Source organism: Fusarium sambucinum, chromosome I, assembly GCF_050947815.1.
Source record: "Fusarium sambucinum isolate potato_lamoka chromosome I, whole genome shotgun sequence".
NCBI classification, from domain to species: domain Eukaryota; kingdom Fungi; phylum Ascomycota; class Sordariomycetes; order Hypocreales; family Nectriaceae; genus Fusarium; species Fusarium sambucinum.
In genome coordinates, this window is record NC_139294.1 from 7,541,259 (window position 1) to 7,561,472 (window position 20,214).

The following is a 20,214-nucleotide window of genomic DNA, read 5'->3' on the forward strand; positions in this document are numbered from 1 at the left end:
GCTTGGAAATCTGCCGTACGGTTGGCACGTAGAAATATTTATATATCAACAGAATGATGTCTTGTAATAACTCGGCAGTTGAATCCAGAAAGATGGAATCGAACTATAACACTAGAGAAGGGTACAAACATGTATATGTGAGAAAGTGTTACTCGGAAGCTCATTCCGAGGTTTCCGTCACCAACTATCCCACCTTTGAGCCACATCAGACGAATGAAATACGCTATAAAAGACAGACCAAACCCTGCGGAATCGGTTACTTGTCTCCAAAACCAGTTCCGACCCCCTCTTGAATCGAAACTTTGTGCTTCTAATATGATTGGATGTGTTAATGTGATTATTTCAACTTCTCGGAAAGAATCGCACCCTAGTCACTCGTTATCATGCAGAGGGATACGGTAGAGCCAACAACATCAGAATCACATTTTAGTCTTCCTTCCTACATCAAGTTGTTGAATTTTATTGGAGGAACTTAAGGGGTTCTCCTCTTATGGCACACCAGATCAAAAAGCATTTTCTTTTCAGTGATGAGAGTAATCTTTATTCTTGTGTCACATTTTACATCAAGAATCCCAAGCGTCCTTTCCTCATTCAAACCTCGGAAGTAGGGTAGCAAAAGTAAATTCCGAGATATCCTCGACGCCATTGGAAACGAAACTGAGATAATCTTGACTGATAATTTTGCTTCCTTCCCATCATGTCAGACTACTTTCAGTGCCACCCTGAAACAAAATAAATAAACCAAGTATCCGTTGCCTAACTAACATGAATTCTCCATAGCTCCCGCGCGGCACCACGTTCAAATGCAGTCCTTGTATGCAACATTTCCATATTGTCATTGACCAGAACATCGCCCTCCTCCCATGCAAAGCGAAGACAAACACGCTCATCATACAGAAGTGTGTCCACGATGCTAACAAGTGCCTGGTCGCCATTATCAATAGTGATGCTGGCATCGCCATACTTGGTCTCTGTCTTGGGCCAAGGCTCGTGCCAGCGGATACAAGGACGGGCGTCGACTGGATGAGACACAACCAGGGGCAAGCTAGGCACGTGATGATCAAAATATCCACCACTGTGGCAAGTCCACCTGACCTTACGCAGGTCGTCGATTGGGTACTTGTCTGGGAGGTAACGGGAAAAGAGATGGGACGAGGCAAAGAGGGTGAAGCCCTGGTTGTTGCCTGTAGTTGCCTGACAAACGAAGTATTGAAGCAAAGGAGGGTCCGAGGTAACTGTCTCACGACCCTGTTCATCCTTGACTTTCACAAGTTTGAACATGCCGTCGTAATGCATGGGCATAGCCTCGTTCGTGGTTGTGACATTGGAGTCTGAGGCATCATTCATTTGATCCTTGACAACCATTATATCACCCTCCTTCCAAGGCAAAATAGTCCCCATCTCCTTGGCCTTGGATACAAAGACGGGCTTCTTCTTGGTCTCTTTAAAACCACGCAATACCACTGGTGAGCATTGCTCGGAGAGTGCTCGTAACTTGGTCATATCGACGTCCTTCAGGGAATACTTTAGATTCACATGGGCGGGTCGCACAATGATACCGGTAGGATACATGTAGGTAAAAGACAAATCCATTCCCACCCAAGAGAATAGAGGTGATCTTTCTCGGAAGTACGAGGGCTTTCCGTCCTCATACACAAGGTCATACTTGAGAGCCGACACATTCAGAGCGTGACTCATGGTCAGATCGCCATTCGCAGCACGAACAAGTGCTCCGTGCCATGGAGTCATGGGATTGCCAGATGCAAGAGGGAGAATCGCAATTGAGATCTTGTTGATATCATCGGACTCATGGATAGACAATCTGATTGCGTTGGGATACGCGTTTCGAATGGCCTCAGCATAAGCCTGTCCTCAGAGTCAGTATTCAATATCGAAGTGAAGTGACATTTGCAACTGACCTTGCCACGTTTGATCATGTTCTTAGCAGTGATGGCTTTGCGATCTCTGAGTGAAAGGTTGGAGTCATCAGGGGCAGCGTTCTGCATCTCCAGATCCAAGAACCTTTTGTATCCCAGATACGTCAACTTGACATCATGGTTAGTCTTGATCTCTTGTGCTGGATCGAATCCATCTGGCAGCAGGTCCTCAAGCTGTCGCCGGTAGCCCGGGGCATCCCTCAGATACTCTTCGAGGCTAGCTGTGGCGTCCACTTCATGTGAGATGACAGCGCCCAATCGATTGAAGGAGATGTGACTGCAGCCCTGTTCTTTGGCAATTCTTCGGATGCCCTCACCGTATCTCCATACTTCTTCATCACTTATACCAAGGAGATCTATGACGCGTTAGTCTTGACTGTGTTTAATAAATGAAGATCACTCTTACCATTGTACATAACACCATCTGACGTGATCAACAGATCAATTTTCAGCTTTGTTGCCTCTTCCAAGGCCTTACACAAGCCGTCGAGATGCAGGAGAGAGACGCGCTCGGCATCATCAGGATCAGCACCGAGTACCTTTGCAGTCCTGTTGGATGATTTGAAAGGGAATGCAGGCAAGACAAGACGGATGGGCTTCTTCTCACGGATTGCCTTCTCGAGGAGCGGACGAAGAGACGAGATGGCTTTTGGGAGATCCCAGTCATTCTTATAACTCATGCGGTACCTGTTCAGGGTCACCATGGCCTTGAGAGCCATGCTCTCTGGTGAGCCTGGGTTACTAAAAGACTTGCCTCGCTCCAACTTTTTGGCAGCGAGATAATCGGTGTTTGCGTCGTTCTCATGCGTGCCATTCGCCTTTACGCCATTGGCGTGAGATCCGTTCACCGTAGCGCCGTTCGTTTTAATGTCGTTGGTAATAGTGCCATTGGTCGTTGTTCCGTTGGTAGTGACTCCATTTGTAACGGTCACAGGTGGTGCACCAACCGGCAGCTTTTGAGGGCGCCTGGCAACAACGGACTGCAGGCAGCACTGCCACTTCATCAATTGCTGTGTGGTAGGATAGGAAGCAATCAGAGATTTCATCTCGTCGTTTAGCTTCACCTGTTCTGGCGTGGATGGAGCCTCTTGACTAAGGTTTCGTAAGACAGACATGGCACCATCTCCAATGATCTTGTTGGTGGTAGCCTGGAGCTTGGGATGCTGCAGTGAGCTGTATCTGATGCTATGTTGCATATCAAGTCCAGCCTTCTCATAGGACTTGCGGAGAACAGACGGGAGGCTATTGAGTGAATTAGTATTTCTGTCATCAAGTATTCGTGCACAGAGAACTCGTCACTTACTCAACACATAGGTTTCTTTTCTCCATAAAATCCACCACAATATCGTGGATGCGGATACCTTCTGGAGTACCAGCTGCATCTATCGAGTCGACATAAGCAGCCTCATCCCAAGCAAGGTAGCCACCGGGCTCTGCCATATATTAATAGTAATCCTTTGCTTTAAAACTTGAGAACTTACTAAGAAGTGAAGCAAGGTTGGCGACAACGGTATCAACATCATCGGCAGGAAGAGCCCACACAAGCAGCCTCAAGTGCACCAGGTCATACTTCCCAATATGATCTTCAGGAAAGGGCTTTCGGACATCGTGAACGCTGAACTTAAAGCGAGACTCCTCTTCTCCTGAAAGTTTCGGAAACTGGAGGTCAGAGATGTCGAACCCGTGAAAAGTAGTTTGGTTCGATTCGCCTTGGACTCGTAGACGTGAATCCAAGTCGATCAACCAGGCTCTGGAGATTTAATGTCAGTTCATATCACGTAGATGTAAAGATTTTCAGCGTACCCTGAGCCAGTGCCGACATCAGCTACCATCTTGAGCCGATCGTTCTGGATTATTGGGCTTATAATGAAGCCATCGCAAAGTTCGACAATGTAACGGTGCTGTTCATCTAGCCTGTGCAATGTTGGTATCATTTTTTTGTACCATGATTGTCACCAATGGGCTCTTACCTCTTGGTTTCCTCTTCGTCTCTCGGAAGTAGATAAATATCGCTCTCAACATGCTCTGACTTCAGAGGTTGCGCATCGGGGGGACTCTTATCATAAGCGTTGAGCTTCGGCATCAAATTTCTAGCCTCGACAAAGGCCTTTTTCTGACCCATGATGGCTTGGACATCACTGGCCACGATCATGAATGCTCGGCCTTTGGAGAGTTGAGTCATGACCTCTGGTGGGCCTTGCACAATACCAGCACCGGGCATATCATGCTTGGCCAGAATACTGTTATACTTCGCAACAGCGGCCAGAAACTCTGGCTCATTTCCCCACATGCCCTCAAACCCCATGGAAACCCTTAGGTCCATGGCACCAATCCAGACAGCATCAATGTCAGGGACTTGAGTAAGGATATCATCAAGATTGTTGATGCCCTCTTCTGACTCAATTTGAATCAGAACAGCTGCTTGGCGGTTCAAGTTCTCATGAAGCGTCTGGTTTTGGTCCAGCTTGTAGTCTGTGACACCAGGGACTAGGCGAAAAGGCGGAGCTGATCGCGAGCCGCGGTTCTTTAGACCGTACTTGGTAGCAGAAACGCATTCTTTAGCCTGTTCAACAGTGTCTACCTGGGGAAATACGACACTGGCACCAGCATCAAGAGCATAAGCAACATCCTTGTGATCATGACCAGGGAGTCTGGGTATGTTAGTGGTAAATAGAAGTTGGGCTCATAGTACTCAAGCATACCGAACAAAAGGCATACTCTTGCCTTCGCTGAAGAAGCTGATAGTCTGGACGATCTGTTGATTTGTAAGCTGCCATGTCCCACGCGTTTTCAGTAGACCTACAGATGTCATCGTCTCAACACCGCAAGACGAGTGCTCCCAGTCGACCCAGACGAAATCATAACCGAGTGTTGCAACGTACTGTGCAACGCTGGTTGATGTGATGCCACAGTAAAATCCCAGAAGAGGAGGGATCAGACCGGCATACGCATCTTTGAGGGCCTGTCGGGCCCGATGCGGTTGCTGCAGTGAAGGTCCACGGTACGCGGCCATACCCTCCTCGTTGAGATGCTTGGATTGCACTGCCATGTTTGGAGTTTTGAGAGAGTTTTGAAAGTTGATTTCTTTTGAAAATGTTTGTAGTCTTTTGTTGAATCTATCTCATCCTATGTGCTGAGTTGTAACACTTATACCACAACGCACTATCCCCTTAGGAATACCCTCTCTACGGCTTGAGCGTCTGAATGATTGCACAGGAATCGGACTTGTCAGAAGGCTTTCTTGATGACCAAATCTTACAAGTCTACTATCTCATTGATCTTAGGTGAGAATAAGCTGCATAGCTTGTCCAAATGTTACCTTCTACATCTGGCGGCGGTCTAGATGTCTTGTGTCTGAACACATACGTAGCACTTGGCTCAGAAATTCCCGCACATCATCGCTCTCACGTCGGCTGTAGGGGGGCCAAACTACGAATTGGAGGCAGTATCTGATGCCAATTTACGGGTATCACTGTCATGGCGAGGAGGTTGTGTTGACATGTTGTGATTTTGAGGTACGTTGGCAAAACACACCATAATGCAGAAGTAATCTTGACTATAGAGTATTAGGCAGGTCTCTCAATCATAACGCTTGGTAACTGAGCATTATGAGTTGATAGTTGCGTTTGTCAGATTTAGTAAACGTAGTGAGACGTTTTGTCCAACCGGATCTATGGGACCTACATCTACTACAGCTATTCGGCACATACATAGAGGATGGTTTCAATAATTCTAGCCCTACCGCGCCTTAGAAAAATGTATAGGAAGCGCTGACGTGCATATTCATTTATGAGGTGTAGTTACAAGGAATAGTGGAAAAGCCAGTATTGGACACCCCCACCAACTTGTTTTGTGCATGTACCACCTGCCATATCAATCAATAGCCCCTAGTTGATAACATCACGAATCTCTCACGATAGAAGCAGCATTATTTGGTCAATTAACTAGATAATCCGCACCGAGATAGCCTTTGGCTTTAGGCTTCTTTATCTAGCCTTCTTCTAGGTTTAATACCCTATCCCTATAACTTAAAGGCCTTAATTGCTATTATAATATGCCTTTTTAACTAGTTAAATTAGTTATTATATAAGATTATTAATATATTAAATGCCTTAAGGAATATAGTTTACCCTCTAGATAGTTTAACCTTTTCCTCTAAAATAACCTTTTTAAGCTATTATATTTCTTTTAGTTTTTCCTTTTTATTCTCTTTATATAAAATTAAGAAGTTTAACTTATAGGTAAAGGCTATTAGTTTAACCTTTATAAGGGTATCTTTTTTCTTTATTATATAGAGAAGCTTAGCTTCTATATATAAAAGGCCTTTATCCTTAAGCCTTTTAATTATATTTTTAATTATATTAGAATATAAACTATTAAAGTAATAACTAAGATTAATAGCCTTTAGCTTAATAATAGTTAATATTATATATAAGAACTATAATAGGTTAATTATATATAATAAGAGACTAAGATTAATTAATTAATAATTAATTTTATTTAATTAAATAATAGTAAGTAAATATCTTTAACTTTATTATTAATTTATTAATTAATTAAGGTTATAAAAGGAAGAAATTATTATTATCTTTAGTATAATAGAAGCTTCTTTTATAATCTCTATTATAAGGTTTATATTAAAAGAGTTATATTATAAAAGAAACTTTATCTTAAAAGAGCCTTAGATTTAATTATTATTAAAAATTTAATTTATGCAGATAGATTAACCTTTATTAAAAACCTAGAGGAAATTAAGAAAGCCTAGGCAAAAGCTTAAGGATTATAAAAAATAATTAATCAATAGCAGAATAATATACGTTCGTTCCCCCATGTGTTCCGTGATGAATTCTGCGCCATCGTTGAATGAATAGGCATCATCTTTTTTCATGTATGCAGTCATCATCTTATGCCGAGGTTTTGGGATTTGCTATACGACATGGCTGAGCTACCTTCATGGTGGAGTACAGACCAACAATGCATTACGTTGTTACTACGCCATCTTCGTGTTGTCACTTGCATTGACCATACTGCCAAGAGGGTCAGTATTAGTGACAATCTTGTCAACATTCGCGATGTCGTTCAGGCTAAGCTACAGCTACTTTACGGCCAATCTTCCACCAAGGCTAATCAAACGTAGCAAGTTTCGAATATCACATTACAAGCCAATATCAACAACCTCCATCATTCAGTTAAAATGAGCTCCTCTACCAAGACAATGCAGGCTATCCAAATCGAGAAGAATGGATCTACCGATGTCCTTGAACTCAGAGATATCCCACTGCCAAGTCTCGGCGAAGGAGAAATCCTCGTACGAAACCACTTCTCGGGTATTAACTTCCATGACATCTATGTTCGCCAGGGCCTCTACCCTACCTCCGCCTTTCCTATTACTCTGGGGTGCGAGGGTGCGGGAGAGGTTGTAGCGGCGCATAGCTCCGTCAAGGGATACCCTTCGGGTACCAAGGTGGCGTACACGGCCGGACCGGGAGTTGGCAGCTACAGCCAGTATACGCGGCTCACTGCCTCATCTGTTGTCATTTTACCTGACAACATATCCACGAAGCAAGCTGCCACCATCCTACTCCAAGGCCTCTCTGCTTGGTCATTCATCCGCGCTGCAGCTGATGTCAAGAAAGGACAGTGGGTACTTGTTCATGCTGCTGCAGGGGGCGTGGGGGGCCTGATGGTCCAGATGCTGCGCCATCTCGGTGCAAAGATCATTGCGACAGCGGGTTCCGAAAAGAAGTGCGCCATTGCCCTAGAGAAGGGGGCGGGGTGGGTAATCAACATGAGCAACGATGATGTGCTAGCCAAGGTCAAAGACATCACCGCTGGACATGGTGTGGATGTCATCTTTGATGGCGTCGGCCGCGCAACGATGGATTACGATCTAGATATGATCGCCATGCATGGTCAGCTTATCTCATTCGGTAACGCGGTAAGATACCTTTCCACTTAACATTGTTACAAGTAGTCATTCCGAAAAATGAGATGCTGACTGCAATACTTACAAATCAGTCTGGACCGGTTCCGCCACTCAACATTCTCAGACTCGGCATGAAAAATGTCCGTCTGATGAGGCCACTCGTTAGCACTTACATTAGCAGCCGTGACTTTTTTGAGAAGTATTCTAATGAGCTCTTTGACATGGTAGCTACTGGGGAGGTCCTGTCGACTATCCATCATGTTTACCCTCTTGCTGAAGCTGCCGAGGCACAGTTGGAGCTGGAGAGTAGGAAGGCGATGGGGAAGATTCTCTTAGACTGCCAGTGAATATTCGTCTTGTATTAGAAGTTCAGGAATTCTATTGAGGACCATGGTGTCACACCGCAATGTTTTCTGGTTCCTTCTCTGCCCTTCTATCACATACGAGAGATATCTGAGTAACTTCCAGTCACTTCGGCCAGCCCACTTCCGTAGTTTCACTGTTTACCATGAGAGCAAATGTAAATGAACTATCACCGTGTCCAGCCCTTCGGCCGTTTATCTTTCCGGAAGTTCTTGAGTATTGAGCGATGCATTTATTGTCAGCGCCTCCTCACAGACCTGATCCATTTCGATGGATGAAGGTAGTGGATTGGGAGATTGCGCCGAAGCAGCTGCAAATTTGCTACGCATTCTGATACTTTTACCGTATCTGTAGAATAGAAAAGGTATGGCTGCTAAAAGAGTTGCCATTCCTCCAATGACACTTCCGCCACCGCCAACTCCAAGACTGTGAAACATTTTAGTTGTAAAAAGAGGTGCCGTTGCTGCGCATGCAGAACGTAGAATTGTGTTGGCAGCCATGGCTGAGGCGGCATATGCGAGATATGTGTCGACCAAGTAGTTGAGGAAGCCAACAAAGAGCAGCAAGTTCGAGCATGCAAGACCAACTCCAGCCAGCGTTGGTACAAACCAGTGAATTGAACTTCGTTGTATTAGTGTATTGTCAAACGAAATAGTGACGGATACTCACTCGAATTCTGCGGTCCAAGCGAACCAAAACATGGATACAGCGAAGCCGATACCTCCGACAATTGACACCGGTAGACGGTGCTCTGCTACGATTTCTTTCCCTTTCTCTGCCCGTTTCATCTGTCGCATCGTGTCGAAATAGACGAGCAAACCGCCAAGACAAGCCCCTGTTGAGGTTCCCAGCAAAGGTAAAGCACCAACGCCAGCATTCCAACCACGTCTTTCTTGGAATACAATGGGATAGATGGAGAAGAGCATGTATAGAAGTGTATAGACAACAGACACATATATAGCGATGAGAAAGCTGATCGGGTCGAATAGAATGACCCAAGGGCGAGTGAGTGATATCTTGAAGACGTTTTTCAAGGACCTGTCTTGAGTCTCGCATTCAGCCTGAACGGTCTCATAGCCAGGGATTTGCGCAGCACGGATGCGCTCTGCTTTATGCCTCAATATGGTCGGGGCATGGGTTTCAGGAATAGCGAAGGCAGCGAAGAATCCTGCAACGGCCAGCCAAAGTAGGCTGTAAAAGCTCCATCTCCAGCCTTTCGCCATGTCAAGAAACCCGGCGGTGATGGGTCCAAGAGCCGGTCCGAGGAAGGTCACGGCTCCAAAACCAGCCATGGCCACTGCCATCTGGATTGGACTCCAAATATCAGCGATAACAGCTGGGCCATTACTGAGCGGCGCGGAAACAAATATTCCAGCAAGCATGCGACCGGTAAGAAGACTGGCAAGATTCGGAGCAAATGCGCACAAGAAGCTAGACGCAAGGTATAGGGTAAACGTGATTGTGAAGATATGCTGTCGGCCGTAGATCTCACTGAGGGGAGCAAACGCGAGAGGACCAGCGCAGTAACCGAATACAAAAAGAGTGAGATTCAGGCCTGCGACCTCTAACGAGACTCCGAAATGATTGGCGATGGAGGGTAGACAGCCTGTAGGTGCGCTGGATGAGAATGTGCCCACCATATCGAGGAACACTGTGGCAATAGTAATGAGCACTCTGCGGCCCATAGACCAGTTGCGAGGATTCTCAATGTCATCAGGGCCAAAGTCGACAAAACCATCTGGATTGACGAAAGGATGGGCCTCAGCCTTGATAGAGACTGGATTGTATGGTTGCAGAGATAGGGCTGCGAGAGCCCGTTTGAGTAGAGACATTGAAATGGAGAGAGAGTATGCGAGAAGTGGATGGGAAAGATTAAAAATGAGAAACGAATCTCCAGATATTTAAAGCTTTCCCATATGGCTTCTCATCGAAGTCGTTTAATGAGTTTGCACGTTCTGTATCAAATGTTTGTTCCCTGCTCTTTGTCCCTGTAGATGTCTACAGATACAGTTTAGCTTTGACTTCCCCTACATACAGACCAATCGGCTGGCAGGAAAGAGCCTGATTCTGCTGACATGATGGAGAAAGAACAGAAGGTAAGTTCATCCAATGGAGAGTCACTCTCATTACAGGGTAAAACTAAGCCAAGACAAGAATAATCTTCGATAAAGACGGATCCCCCACCTTTTAAACTACAGTCCAGTCCCGCATTCCTTTCCCCTTGACTTCAGCTTGGTACGTACCAGCCAAGACTCTGAATGTTCGATAAATGAGCTACCCCCCACTATTTAAGCAACAAATATCCCAGTCTCTTCCCCAGTCTCATCCGCTTTACCCTGTTCAATTTAGTGGCTCCTTGGAAGAAACCGAACACTGTAGCCCGTGATGGACGTTGTGAAAAATGGAGGCGCGGTCGCTAGAAGATTGTCTGGACCCTGAACCTCCATATTAAATTCCCTGAACAGTCTTGGAACAATCATTTCAACAAGCATGAGTGCCAAATTCTGTCCTGGACATCGTCGATGCGGCTCGCCCCAGATGAGGTTCACCTTGTCCAATTTCGACAGCTGAGATGAATCCTTTGATAGCCATCTCTCAGGTCTGAACTCAGCCGCATCTTGCCCAAAAATCCTTTTGTTAGTCTGTAAAATTGCACTTGAGGTGCCAACATCAGTTCCGTCTGGGAGATAGTACCCATGAAGCGAGATTCCACCAGTGGGTACTTTGCGATCGAGGTTAGCCCCCGTCCCAGCGTAGAGTCTAAGACCTTCCTTGATTGAAGCACAGACTAAAGGTTCTCGACAAAGATTTTGCAAAGCCACTTCTGGCTTGCGGCAATTGATCTCAATTTGTGGTTGTAAATCTCCTCGGCTCGCTATTCCAGCCACGCAACCCGTGACGCTTGCTGTCATTGTAGCATGACCAGCTAGAAAGTTTGTCCTCGAGATGTTCTTGATATAGTCCAACTTGAGATCGGGATTAACCTTGTTAGTGTTGAGAAGTTGGTTGATCAGATTTGTCTCTGGCATTGCAGTCTTGACTTCGGTACCCTGTTGTACCATGGCCTGAACCCGAGCAATGACCCACGGAATGAGGGGTACTGAGCTTTTTTCCTGAGGAGGAGAAAGACCAGTGAATACTGTTGCGATGGGCATGAATATCGAAGGCCAAGCCTGGGTCAAAACGGCAAGTCTAGGATATAGACCTAGTGCAGACCACCATTGCCATCTTCCCCAGAGAGTTGCTTCAATCACTCCAAAGTCGCTGCCTTCATCAAGATACTTTGGTGGACCTTGGGAGAAAGTGACTTCACCAATGCACTCTGGTAATTAAAGAGTTAGATTGTGTTACTGCCGATGACGCTTTCTGGTTCTCACCTAAGACAATAATGTGCATCCATTCCATTAGTGAGACCTCAGTGCCAGCAAGACGCTTGATTCTGTCACACACGCGATCCAGAACCACGGTGACGTTCTCTCTGTACTTCTGAACATTGGTAGTACTATACACATTCGCAAGTAGTTCTTGCTGAGTGTAGTACTTATCCATGTCTGTCTCAGTGAAGAGGTCAAGGTTATCCGCACGTTTCACGAGACCAAGGATGGTAGAGAGGCTGTGACCTGTAGAGGCCACTTCTAAAGTGGAGTATCAGCACGTAACACGTTGGGATTGTGAGACCGCGAACTTACTGTACCAATCAGACTTTTGGAAAGCCTCTGTGGAATCTAGAAAATGATGAGGGATTAATCCTTTTGCACGTGTTTTCTGTGTGGCACTTACTGTAGATCTTGTTGAACCCTTCTTCGGAACTGAAAGAAATCTTGTTTGGTCCAATTCTAACAACAGGTCCATATTTCTCATGAACATGCTGCAAAAACGGCTTTCCAGCACGGATCTTACGGACCTGCCACTGAGCAGTAACGGCAGCAAGTCTCGGGCCCGGCACTCTCCGGAGAGGGTGCAGCCAAAGCCTATAGACAATGGGAAAGACAATTAGGGAGGCCAAACAGACTATGGCCGTCGCCACAATACTCAAAATGCTCTGGCGTTCAGTCATATTGATTTTCAGAAAGATTGGATTGATGCTGAGTTGAGTCCAATAACACTGGCAATCGGAAAGTCACAATTTATGCCTGTGTTTGTATTCTGTTCCTACATATTTCAGCCGATGTCAACCGACAAACAATCAGCTTCCTTGAATGTCATCCTACAAGGAGGCGACTTGCAGAATCCTCAAAATCATGATCCTCACAAAATTCGTCATGATTCCCGTTCCCAGTTTCTTTGCGAGATGTTGGACGTAACATGTGCATATGCATGTGAAATACTAAGTCTATGTACAAGAGCAAGATATAAGCACAGGACGTACACACAATACACGTTCATCCGTTAGAAGAGGAGTGACATGGCCTATGAGACGAACCTGGCACGACATATTCGTCGTCATCTCCGCCTAAGATCCGACGACGTTCGGTCTCGGATAAAAGTTCCATCAACTACACATGTAAGCATGAGCTAAGATAGTCCCGCCAAGAATGTTGGTCGGGTCGGGCCTGTTCCGCCCCGCCACGATATAGCGTGAGGTCTATATGCATGTCAGACATGTATTTACGATGCGCTTCTGAGGCGTGGCCACTCCATGCGTAGTGATCCCTTGGCTTCCGCCTTTCGGTTATAAGAATATTTTGAAGGTGGACAGGTTTCGAAGGCTAGGCGCACTCCACACCCTGTATCTCCAAGTTCAAATTATGAAGACAAGCACATTTATCCAAAGGGAATTACCTATGGTGCAGAGAAGATCCTTGGCCAAATTGTGATATGAAAAGGAAGAAAGTAAGCAAAGTCAACAAACTTTATTCACACCACATTTTTCCATTGTCATATCAGAATCTCTTGTGATCAATCATTCCTAAGAAAGTCGCAATGTCCATTACGAATCTTTATTCCTCATCTGAAAATGGAATCGATCTGCTTCGCGGTTGCCCCACGCCAAGTTTACTGCCAGCAGATCTTCTCGCTTCCGCTTGTCAGCGAGTGCTTTCTAATCCTAATGACCACGAAACAATACTCAACTATGGTCAGACGGTAGGCTATCAGCCGCTCCGAGAAGCACTCGCCACCTGGCTCAGCGAGCACTACCAAGTGAATCGGGATCCGGACAGGCTGTGTATCACAGGGGGTGCGAGTCAGAGTCTGGCTTGTATTCTACAGAGTTTCACGGACCCATCGTATACCAGAGGTATTTGGATGGTGGCACCGTGTTACTTCTTAGCTGCATCTATCTTTGAGGACTCTGGTTTCGCCAGTAGGCTCAAGGCTGTGTCTGAGGATGACGAAGGCATCAACATCGAGGAACTCGAGCAAAAGCTGACTGACCATGATGAGTCATGGTCCGTATCACCATCCGAGGTACATTTATCTTTTCACATGGATACACTGATTTGTTTCTGACATGCTGTGTTATAGACAAAGTCATTCAAGTCAGTTGGTCCAAACAGAAAGCTGTATCGCCATGTTATCTACCTAGTGCCGACATGCGGAAATCCTTCTGGGAAAACACTTCCATTACACCGTCGTCAAGACTTGGTCAGATTGGCCAGAAAACATGACGCTCTTGTCATATGTGATGATGTCTACGACTTTCTGCAATGGCCCTTGGAGGGGTCTGTTCCTTTAGAGCAACTCCAAAAGGTTAGAATTCAGCGACTCAGCGATATTGACCGTGATCTCAATGTCGCCGAGGGCGAGGGTATGGTAAGTAAGTTTGGTAATGCTATCAGTAACGGTACCTTCAGCAAACTCGCTGGCCCTGGTGTCCGCACAGGCTGGGTTGAAGGTACTCCTTCATTCGCTGCTGGGCTCGCAATGACGGGTTCCAACCTGTCCGGTGGTCCTCCAAGCCAACTCTGTGCCGCCATCATGGCAGAACTGGTCCACACAAAGGACCTCCAGCGCCATCTTGAGCAGCAGATGAGGCCTGTTCTGCAGCGGAGGGAAACTCTCATGCGTGAGGCTATCAGCAAGTATTTAGTTCCACATGGAGTATTTATCGCTGAGAGGCAAAATGTTGGTATTGGTGGTGGCTACTTTATATGGCTTCGCCTGGGACCCAGCCAATCTGCTCAAAAGGTAGCTCAAGCAGTCCTAAAGGAGAAAGGCGTCCTTGTCGGGAATGGGAACTTCTTTAACGTGAAAGGCGATAGCCAGAAACTTTCTTTTGATGGCAACATCAGGCTGTGCTTTGCATGGGAAGCTGAAGATCGAATGGTGGAGGGGGTGAGGAGACTTGGGGAGGTGCTTGGTGGTTGCCAATCTGAAGCTGGAGTGTGACTCCCCTGTAACCTGAGATAGTCCTGTTGCAATATTACAGTTGTTTACTAGAAGACATGTTGAGGCTTGTTCGCTCTGGCTATTCTATGAATCGCTTTGCAGCTGCGGAATGGTTCAAGAGTGCAGCCTTTTGAGACAAAGTAGTTGGCAAAAGGGATCTCCTGCTAGTACACGATGAACACCTCAATTGAAGCCTTTATTGGAGATACTGCTACTCGATCTAACTGCTTGAACGAACGGAATAGGCCTTTCTTTCGAACCACTGTGCAAGAGCCACCAGTCTCTCATCCGCGGTGGGGAAAGAGTTTGTCAATACGGCACCAGCTATTCCCGCGTCCCTGTCAGCCCACTAAGACTACGTTAGTAAAATGGTACAGCTACTAGGGAAAATGGGATAAACTTACAAAAATTGTGTTCGAGATACCGTGCCATCCATAAGTGCCCTTCTTTCGCATTCCTTCGACGTCATTCTTGGTGATGGCACCCCCGAGACCCATGTCAAACATGGTCGTTGCAGGTAACGAGGCCACACCAAATAAGTGTCTTAGTGGGCCGTTCATACAGGCATAGATGGAATCAGGTCCAGAAGAGTTGGTGCTGATAAGCTGTGGCTTTGTAGTCTCTTCCCACACCGACTCAGTGATACCAATTTTGGATGCAATCTCCGAGTTGAGAAGAACAGATAGAAGCTTGGAGAAGTCTGAAGGAGTACTGTAACATCCATGACTACCACTGGCTATACCGTGTTTGGGGATGTCTGCCACAATAGGCTTGAACGACCCTGAAACACCATCATAGGTCTTGGGGCGTACCCAGTTCTCAGCGACAGTCCCGGGGATCTCGCTGAACAACATATTCGTATTAGTCAGACCCAAAGGTTGGCATATATGATCCTTGACGTAAGATTCAAGAGGCTGGCCACTCAGTGTCGATACCAACTGTCCAATCCAGTCAAAGCCCGAGCCATAGAGGAACGGACCGCTACCAGGTTCGAAGCAGAGTGGTAGTTTGTTCAAAGTAGCCGTGACGACCTTGTCCAAAAGATTACTATTGATCTGGATACCTGTTAGTAGACAGCTGTGGATACCGACCTTCAGACTAACATATTCTATTGGATTGCCGACATCAATCATCAATCCATTATCTTGAGCGTACTGTAGCAGGAGGGGATGAAGGAATGGAAGACCACATCCGCTTTGATGAGTCAAAAGATGTCTGCAATGTTATGTTAGAAGTACCTCACGATCAAGATTCAGTTCACGGACCTGATGGTAATGGGGGTAGTTCTAGGTTTGGTATACAGCTTTCCTGCATCAGACTGGTCCAAGATGGGGAGAGAAGCTAATTCCGGCAGAAATGGGGCGACATCTTCATCCAAGGTAATCTGGCCTTGTGAAATGCATCTTAGAATGGCCAAGGTTGTAATTAGCTTGGACATAGAGGAGAGCCAGAAGATTGATTCGCGATCAACATTCTTGCCGTCATTTTCCACCTTGCCGTTGCTGTCAAAGAATAACTCGTCTCCTGGTATCTATCAGATGTGTCCGCAGACAAAGGGTGAAATGACCATACCTGTTTTACCAACTGCTACAACCGCAACGGAGAGGCCGTCGTCCTGCAGAAGGCCTTTCAGATCCTGGGGGACAACTATGCTGTCCATTGTCAAAGAAAACCTGTGAGCAACGATGTTCTAATTTTTTTCTTTTTTTCTTTCTCATCTGTACGGAGGTTCTATAATGGGATATCTCCAAGCTGGAGAATTTATGCCACTAACAGAACCTCACTTATTGCCAATACGTACACACCCCTCTCACTCGCTAACTTCATATTTACACTCAGCCTACACTTTCCGCCCCTCCACACACTGTAGCTCAGCCCAGGAGATGCATGTAAGATGGAATGAAGCCAGTGCATTAGCACACAAGATGGATGCCAATTTGTTACAGGAGTCTTTATGCAGCCAAGTAGCTAGGGTCTTTTCGTAGAAACATATTTCATGGCTGCGTCAACGTGATGCCAACCTGCAACTGAGCTGTAACCTTCCTCATACGATGAAATAACCGTAACATGTCAGAATAAGCAGAGAACAACGTTCCGACGGACCCGGAATCTTGTAGCAAGAGGAAATGTACCTACATGGAAGGTAGTAGGCAGGAAAGCGACCTCGGCATCCCTCAACAACACTCTCAGAGTCACACGTTCTTGTTACAAGGATAATTAGAAAGGAAACTTCACTAACATAACCGAAACCTGTAGGCAAGGAGCTCTACTCTAATCAATTCATTGTCAACACTCAGTCTTCCAGACAACCAAGTTCACAATGGAAGGAATTCCCGGCCAGAGACTTATTCACGAACTCATTGATGAAATCGCCATCTTGGATGAAGACCGCATCTTTGCATCGATTCCAATAAGCGATGATCCAATTGATGGGTTTGTTGACATCACATATCGGCGACTTTCGTTGGCGGTTGACCGTGCATCATGGTGGCTTCAAAAGGCGATGCAAGGACGCTCTCGACTTGAGACATTTGCATATCTCGGTCGCAATGACCTTCGGTATCAACTATTTACCATTGCTGCCATCAAGACCCACTACCAGGTGAGTTAATTCATAGTTATGAATATGTGCATCCCACATAACTCACATGCGTCTCACAGATTCTTCTTCCATCAGCCCGTAACAGCAGCTACGTGCAAACTCTCCTGCTGAATAAGACGGACTGCCGAACTGTCATCTATGATACTGCAAATCGCAACATAGAATCCGCATTTGACAATGCGAGTGACGTGGATTTCATTCAGGCTCCCGAACTGGACTGGCTTTTGGATGAGCAGGGCGAAGTTGAACCATTCCCCAAAGTCGCTGAGTCTCATTATGAGGCATTGAAAAGACACTTTATGATTCTTCATAGTTCTGGGTCAACTGGTACGTAACGGCTCTATTGATAGACCACGAATTGACATTATTTAACCAGGGAATCCCAAACCCATATCATACACGCTTGAATCGATAATGACGGAAGACGCTTACCGTCTCCTCGACCAGTCTGATGGTAAATTGTGGCATCACGAGCTATTGGAGAGCAGGTGTTATGTATGCCTTCCAGCTTTCCATGTGAGTTCTCTTCTCAGTCTTAGTATTTTATCAATTTCATTGACTGATATCTCTAAAGTCTGCAGGAGTTTGGTTTCAACTCATTCTCCCTGTGTACTACAATATGCAAGTTGTATGGGGTCCCGCCAATATCCCTCTCAACCCCGACATTGCTGCAAAAGTCATTATGACCAGTGGTGTCAATGGCGCTGTGTTTCCCTCCTCAATTCTGGAAGCGGTCCATGAGACACAACCTGGGGTCTTACTTGAATCGCTGAACTTTGTATTTTCCGCTGGAAGTCCTCTAGCCATCCCTGTTGGTGACAAGATTGCAAAACTCACGCGTCTGCATAACTTCATTGGCTACAGCGAGGCTACCGCGCCACCGCGCTATCTCCTCAAGTCAAATGAGTGGAAGTATCACCACTTCCATCCAGCCTCGGGCTTTGTAGCGGAACCTTTGGGCGATGGGTCCGAGCTATACGAGATGGTGATTAAACCTACTCAACCTCAGTCACAGTCCGTATTTCTCATCTTTCCAGACCTGAAGGAATATCGAACCAAGGATCTGGTGTCTAAGCATCCTACCAAGCCTCACTTGTGGCTTCATCGTGGGCGATTAGATGATCTCATTCTCCTCTCCAGTGGCGAGAAGGTTGATCCACATGCAACAGAAGCATTTCTCCAGACCAGTCCGTACATAAACAGTGCTCTGGTGTATGGAACTGGGCGAACCTACTGCGCCTTGCTTGTCGAGTTGCAGGCCAAAGTTGACCACGCCACTGCGGTTGATCTTCTCTGGCCACTAGTGCAGGAAGCAAACAAATTTGTCCCAAGTCATGCGCAGATCAGTCAAGATATGATTTTGATAGCTCAAACTTCGAAACCATTTTGCCGAGCAGGAAAAGGATCGGTGCAGAGACAAATGACTTTCAACGAATACGAAAAGGAACTTGCCGCACTATATGACGAGCCAGCAGATGTCAATCAGAATCGGAGGATTCCGGTCATGGCCAGCGGGCCTGACGTCGAGTCGCTTGCCGAAATCCTACAATCAATCAGTGGGATCAAGTTGCAGCCCGATGAAAACATCTTTACTTCAGGTGTAGACTCTCGTCACGCTGTCAGCTTCCTTCGACAAATCAGTAAACTTTGGTTCTCCACCGACTCCTCAAACACAGTCGGTGCTCTAGATGTTCGTCTGGTCTACAACAATCCCACTCTCGATCGTCTCTCTGCCAAGCTTCAATCACTATCAGCAGGCACCTCGACCGACGGAATCCTAACTCCAGAAGAGCCTGAGTTGGATGTAGATACTATCATTGACAGTTTTTCAGCTAGCATGCCCGCAGTCACAGCCACTCCAAGAACCAAGACGGTTGTGCTCACTGGAAGCACAGGCTCTCTAGGCTCAACCATCCTGAAACAAATATTGACTTCACCTCAAGTCGGCGTCGTGTACTGTCTTGTCAGATCAAAGGAAAAGGCCATTTCAAAGTTCAGCAACATGGGCCTTGACTCGAGTAACAGGCTGCGGGTGTTGCAGAGCGACCTTGCAGACCCTGGCCTTGGCTTACATCACGTCCATTATCAGGACATTGTCCAGAACGTGGATACGATCATCCATTGCGCCTGGAACGTGAACTTCAACCACACCCTCGATGCATACATAGACACAGATGTCGCTGGAGTTTCGAACTTGATCGATTTAAGTGTCCGATCTCTCAAAGCCCCTCATCTCGTCTTCACTTCGTCTATTGCTGCTGTTGCAACTTGGGACATGAACGTAGGACCGGTGCCCGAGAAGGTCATTCCTGACAAATCTGTTGCTTCATCTTCGGGCTACGGTGAATCAAAGTATATCGCTGAGCATCTCCTGGGCCACGCTGCCAAGCATCATGGCATACCAGTAACAATCGTCAGGATTGGTCAGATAGCCGGTTCGCTATCAGATGATGGACATGTTTGGAACAAGAGCGAATGGTTCCCTATGCTATTGCAAGCATCCAAGGACCTTAGTACACTACCTGAAGAGCTGGGTGACAGGAACGTTGTTGATTGGATTCCCATCGATATTCTTGCCGATGCTATCGTGGAGACTTCTGTTACCTCTCGTCACAATTTCGCATGGCCATCTGAGGTTGAGGTTATCCATGCTGTCAATCCAAATGCTGCCTCCTGGTCTGACCTGCGGGAAGTGGTGTTGTCCAATATCGACGCTATAGTTGAGCATGTGCCTTACAATACTTGGATCGCAAAGTTGACAGAACTTCACCAAAGGGCGGGGAATGAACAAGACAACAAAGATTATCCTTGGATATCGCTCCTGGCGTGGTTCCAAGAGTTTCGGAAGCAGAGATATCCTGTAATGTCTGTCGACCAATCAATCCAGCTGAACAATGTCTTGCGAAGAATGGAACCTATCACCGGAGTAGCGATGCAGAAGTGGATCAAGGAATGGGGGTTCTAGTTAATGCTTTTATTTTGTCAAATTGCAGAGTAGGATATATGAATAACTGCGGCGTTAAATTCACATTCATTGTAGGAAGCTACTGCTCATT

At 46.2% G+C, this 20,214-nt stretch overlaps 7 protein-coding genes across 7 annotated transcripts; 3 read left to right on the forward strand and 4 right to left on the reverse strand.

The window, feature by feature from the left end:
- Positions 1 to 756: 756 nt before the first annotated feature.
- FSST1_005181 (uncharacterized protein) lies at positions 757 to 4,986 on the reverse strand (the record flags this gene model as incomplete). The annotated part of the gene is made up of 9 exons (XM_083231432.1): positions 757 to 1,866; positions 1,920 to 2,293; positions 2,344 to 3,179; positions 3,241 to 3,370; positions 3,419 to 3,687; positions 3,741 to 3,851; positions 3,908 to 4,588; positions 4,640 to 4,692; positions 4,741 to 4,986. 9 exons carry the CDS (start codon positions 4,984 to 4,986, stop codon positions 757 to 759), a joined length of 3,810 nt encoding a protein of 1,269 aa, XP_083088611.1.
- Positions 4,987 to 7,131: 2,145 nt separating this feature from the next.
- On the forward strand, positions 7,132 to 8,210 carry FSST1_005182 (quinone oxidoreductase family protein; the record flags this gene model as incomplete). Its single annotated transcript, XM_083231433.1, has 2 exons — positions 7,132 to 7,875; positions 7,956 to 8,210. The coding sequence occupies 2 exons, from the start codon at positions 7,132 to 7,134 to the stop codon at positions 8,208 to 8,210; spliced, it is 999 nt and encodes a 332-aa protein (XP_083088612.1).
- A 210-nt stretch (positions 8,211 to 8,420) lies between these two features.
- On the reverse strand, positions 8,421 to 10,058 carry FSST1_005183 (uncharacterized protein; the record flags this gene model as incomplete). Its single annotated transcript, XM_083231434.1, has 2 exons — positions 8,421 to 8,847; positions 8,896 to 10,058. 2 exons carry the CDS (start codon positions 10,056 to 10,058, stop codon positions 8,421 to 8,423), a joined length of 1,590 nt encoding a protein of 529 aa, XP_083088613.1.
- A 513-nt stretch (positions 10,059 to 10,571) lies between these two features.
- On the reverse strand, positions 10,572 to 12,283 carry FSST1_005184 (uncharacterized protein; the record flags this gene model as incomplete). Its single annotated transcript, XM_083231435.1, has 4 exons — positions 10,572 to 11,548; positions 11,604 to 11,861; positions 11,916 to 11,951; positions 12,007 to 12,283. 4 exons carry the CDS (start codon positions 12,281 to 12,283, stop codon positions 10,572 to 10,574), a joined length of 1,548 nt encoding a protein of 515 aa, XP_083088614.1.
- An 866-nt stretch (positions 12,284 to 13,149) lies between these two features.
- Positions 13,150 to 14,556, forward strand: FSST1_005185 (aminotransferase-like domain-containing protein; the record flags this gene model as incomplete). The annotated part of the gene is made up of 2 exons (XM_083231436.1): positions 13,150 to 13,635; positions 13,693 to 14,556. The coding sequence occupies 2 exons, from the start codon at positions 13,150 to 13,152 to the stop codon at positions 14,554 to 14,556; spliced, it is 1,350 nt and encodes a 449-aa protein (XP_083088615.1).
- Positions 14,557 to 14,776: 220 nt separating this feature from the next.
- FSST1_005186 (serine hydrolase domain-containing protein) lies at positions 14,777 to 16,216 on the reverse strand (the record flags this gene model as incomplete). Its single annotated transcript, XM_083231437.1, has 5 exons — positions 14,777 to 14,905; positions 14,961 to 15,611; positions 15,660 to 15,771; positions 15,822 to 16,080; positions 16,129 to 16,216. The coding sequence occupies 5 exons, from the start codon at positions 16,214 to 16,216 to the stop codon at positions 14,777 to 14,779; spliced, it is 1,239 nt and encodes a 412-aa protein (XP_083088616.1).
- A 660-nt stretch (positions 16,217 to 16,876) lies between these two features.
- FSST1_005187 (uncharacterized protein) lies at positions 16,877 to 20,123 on the forward strand (the record flags this gene model as incomplete). Its single annotated transcript, XM_083231438.1, has 4 exons — positions 16,877 to 17,158; positions 17,218 to 17,485; positions 17,535 to 17,674; positions 17,733 to 20,123. The coding sequence occupies 4 exons, from the start codon at positions 16,877 to 16,879 to the stop codon at positions 20,121 to 20,123; spliced, it is 3,081 nt and encodes a 1,026-aa protein (XP_083088617.1).
- Between the last annotated feature and the right edge of the window lie 91 nt (positions 20,124 to 20,214).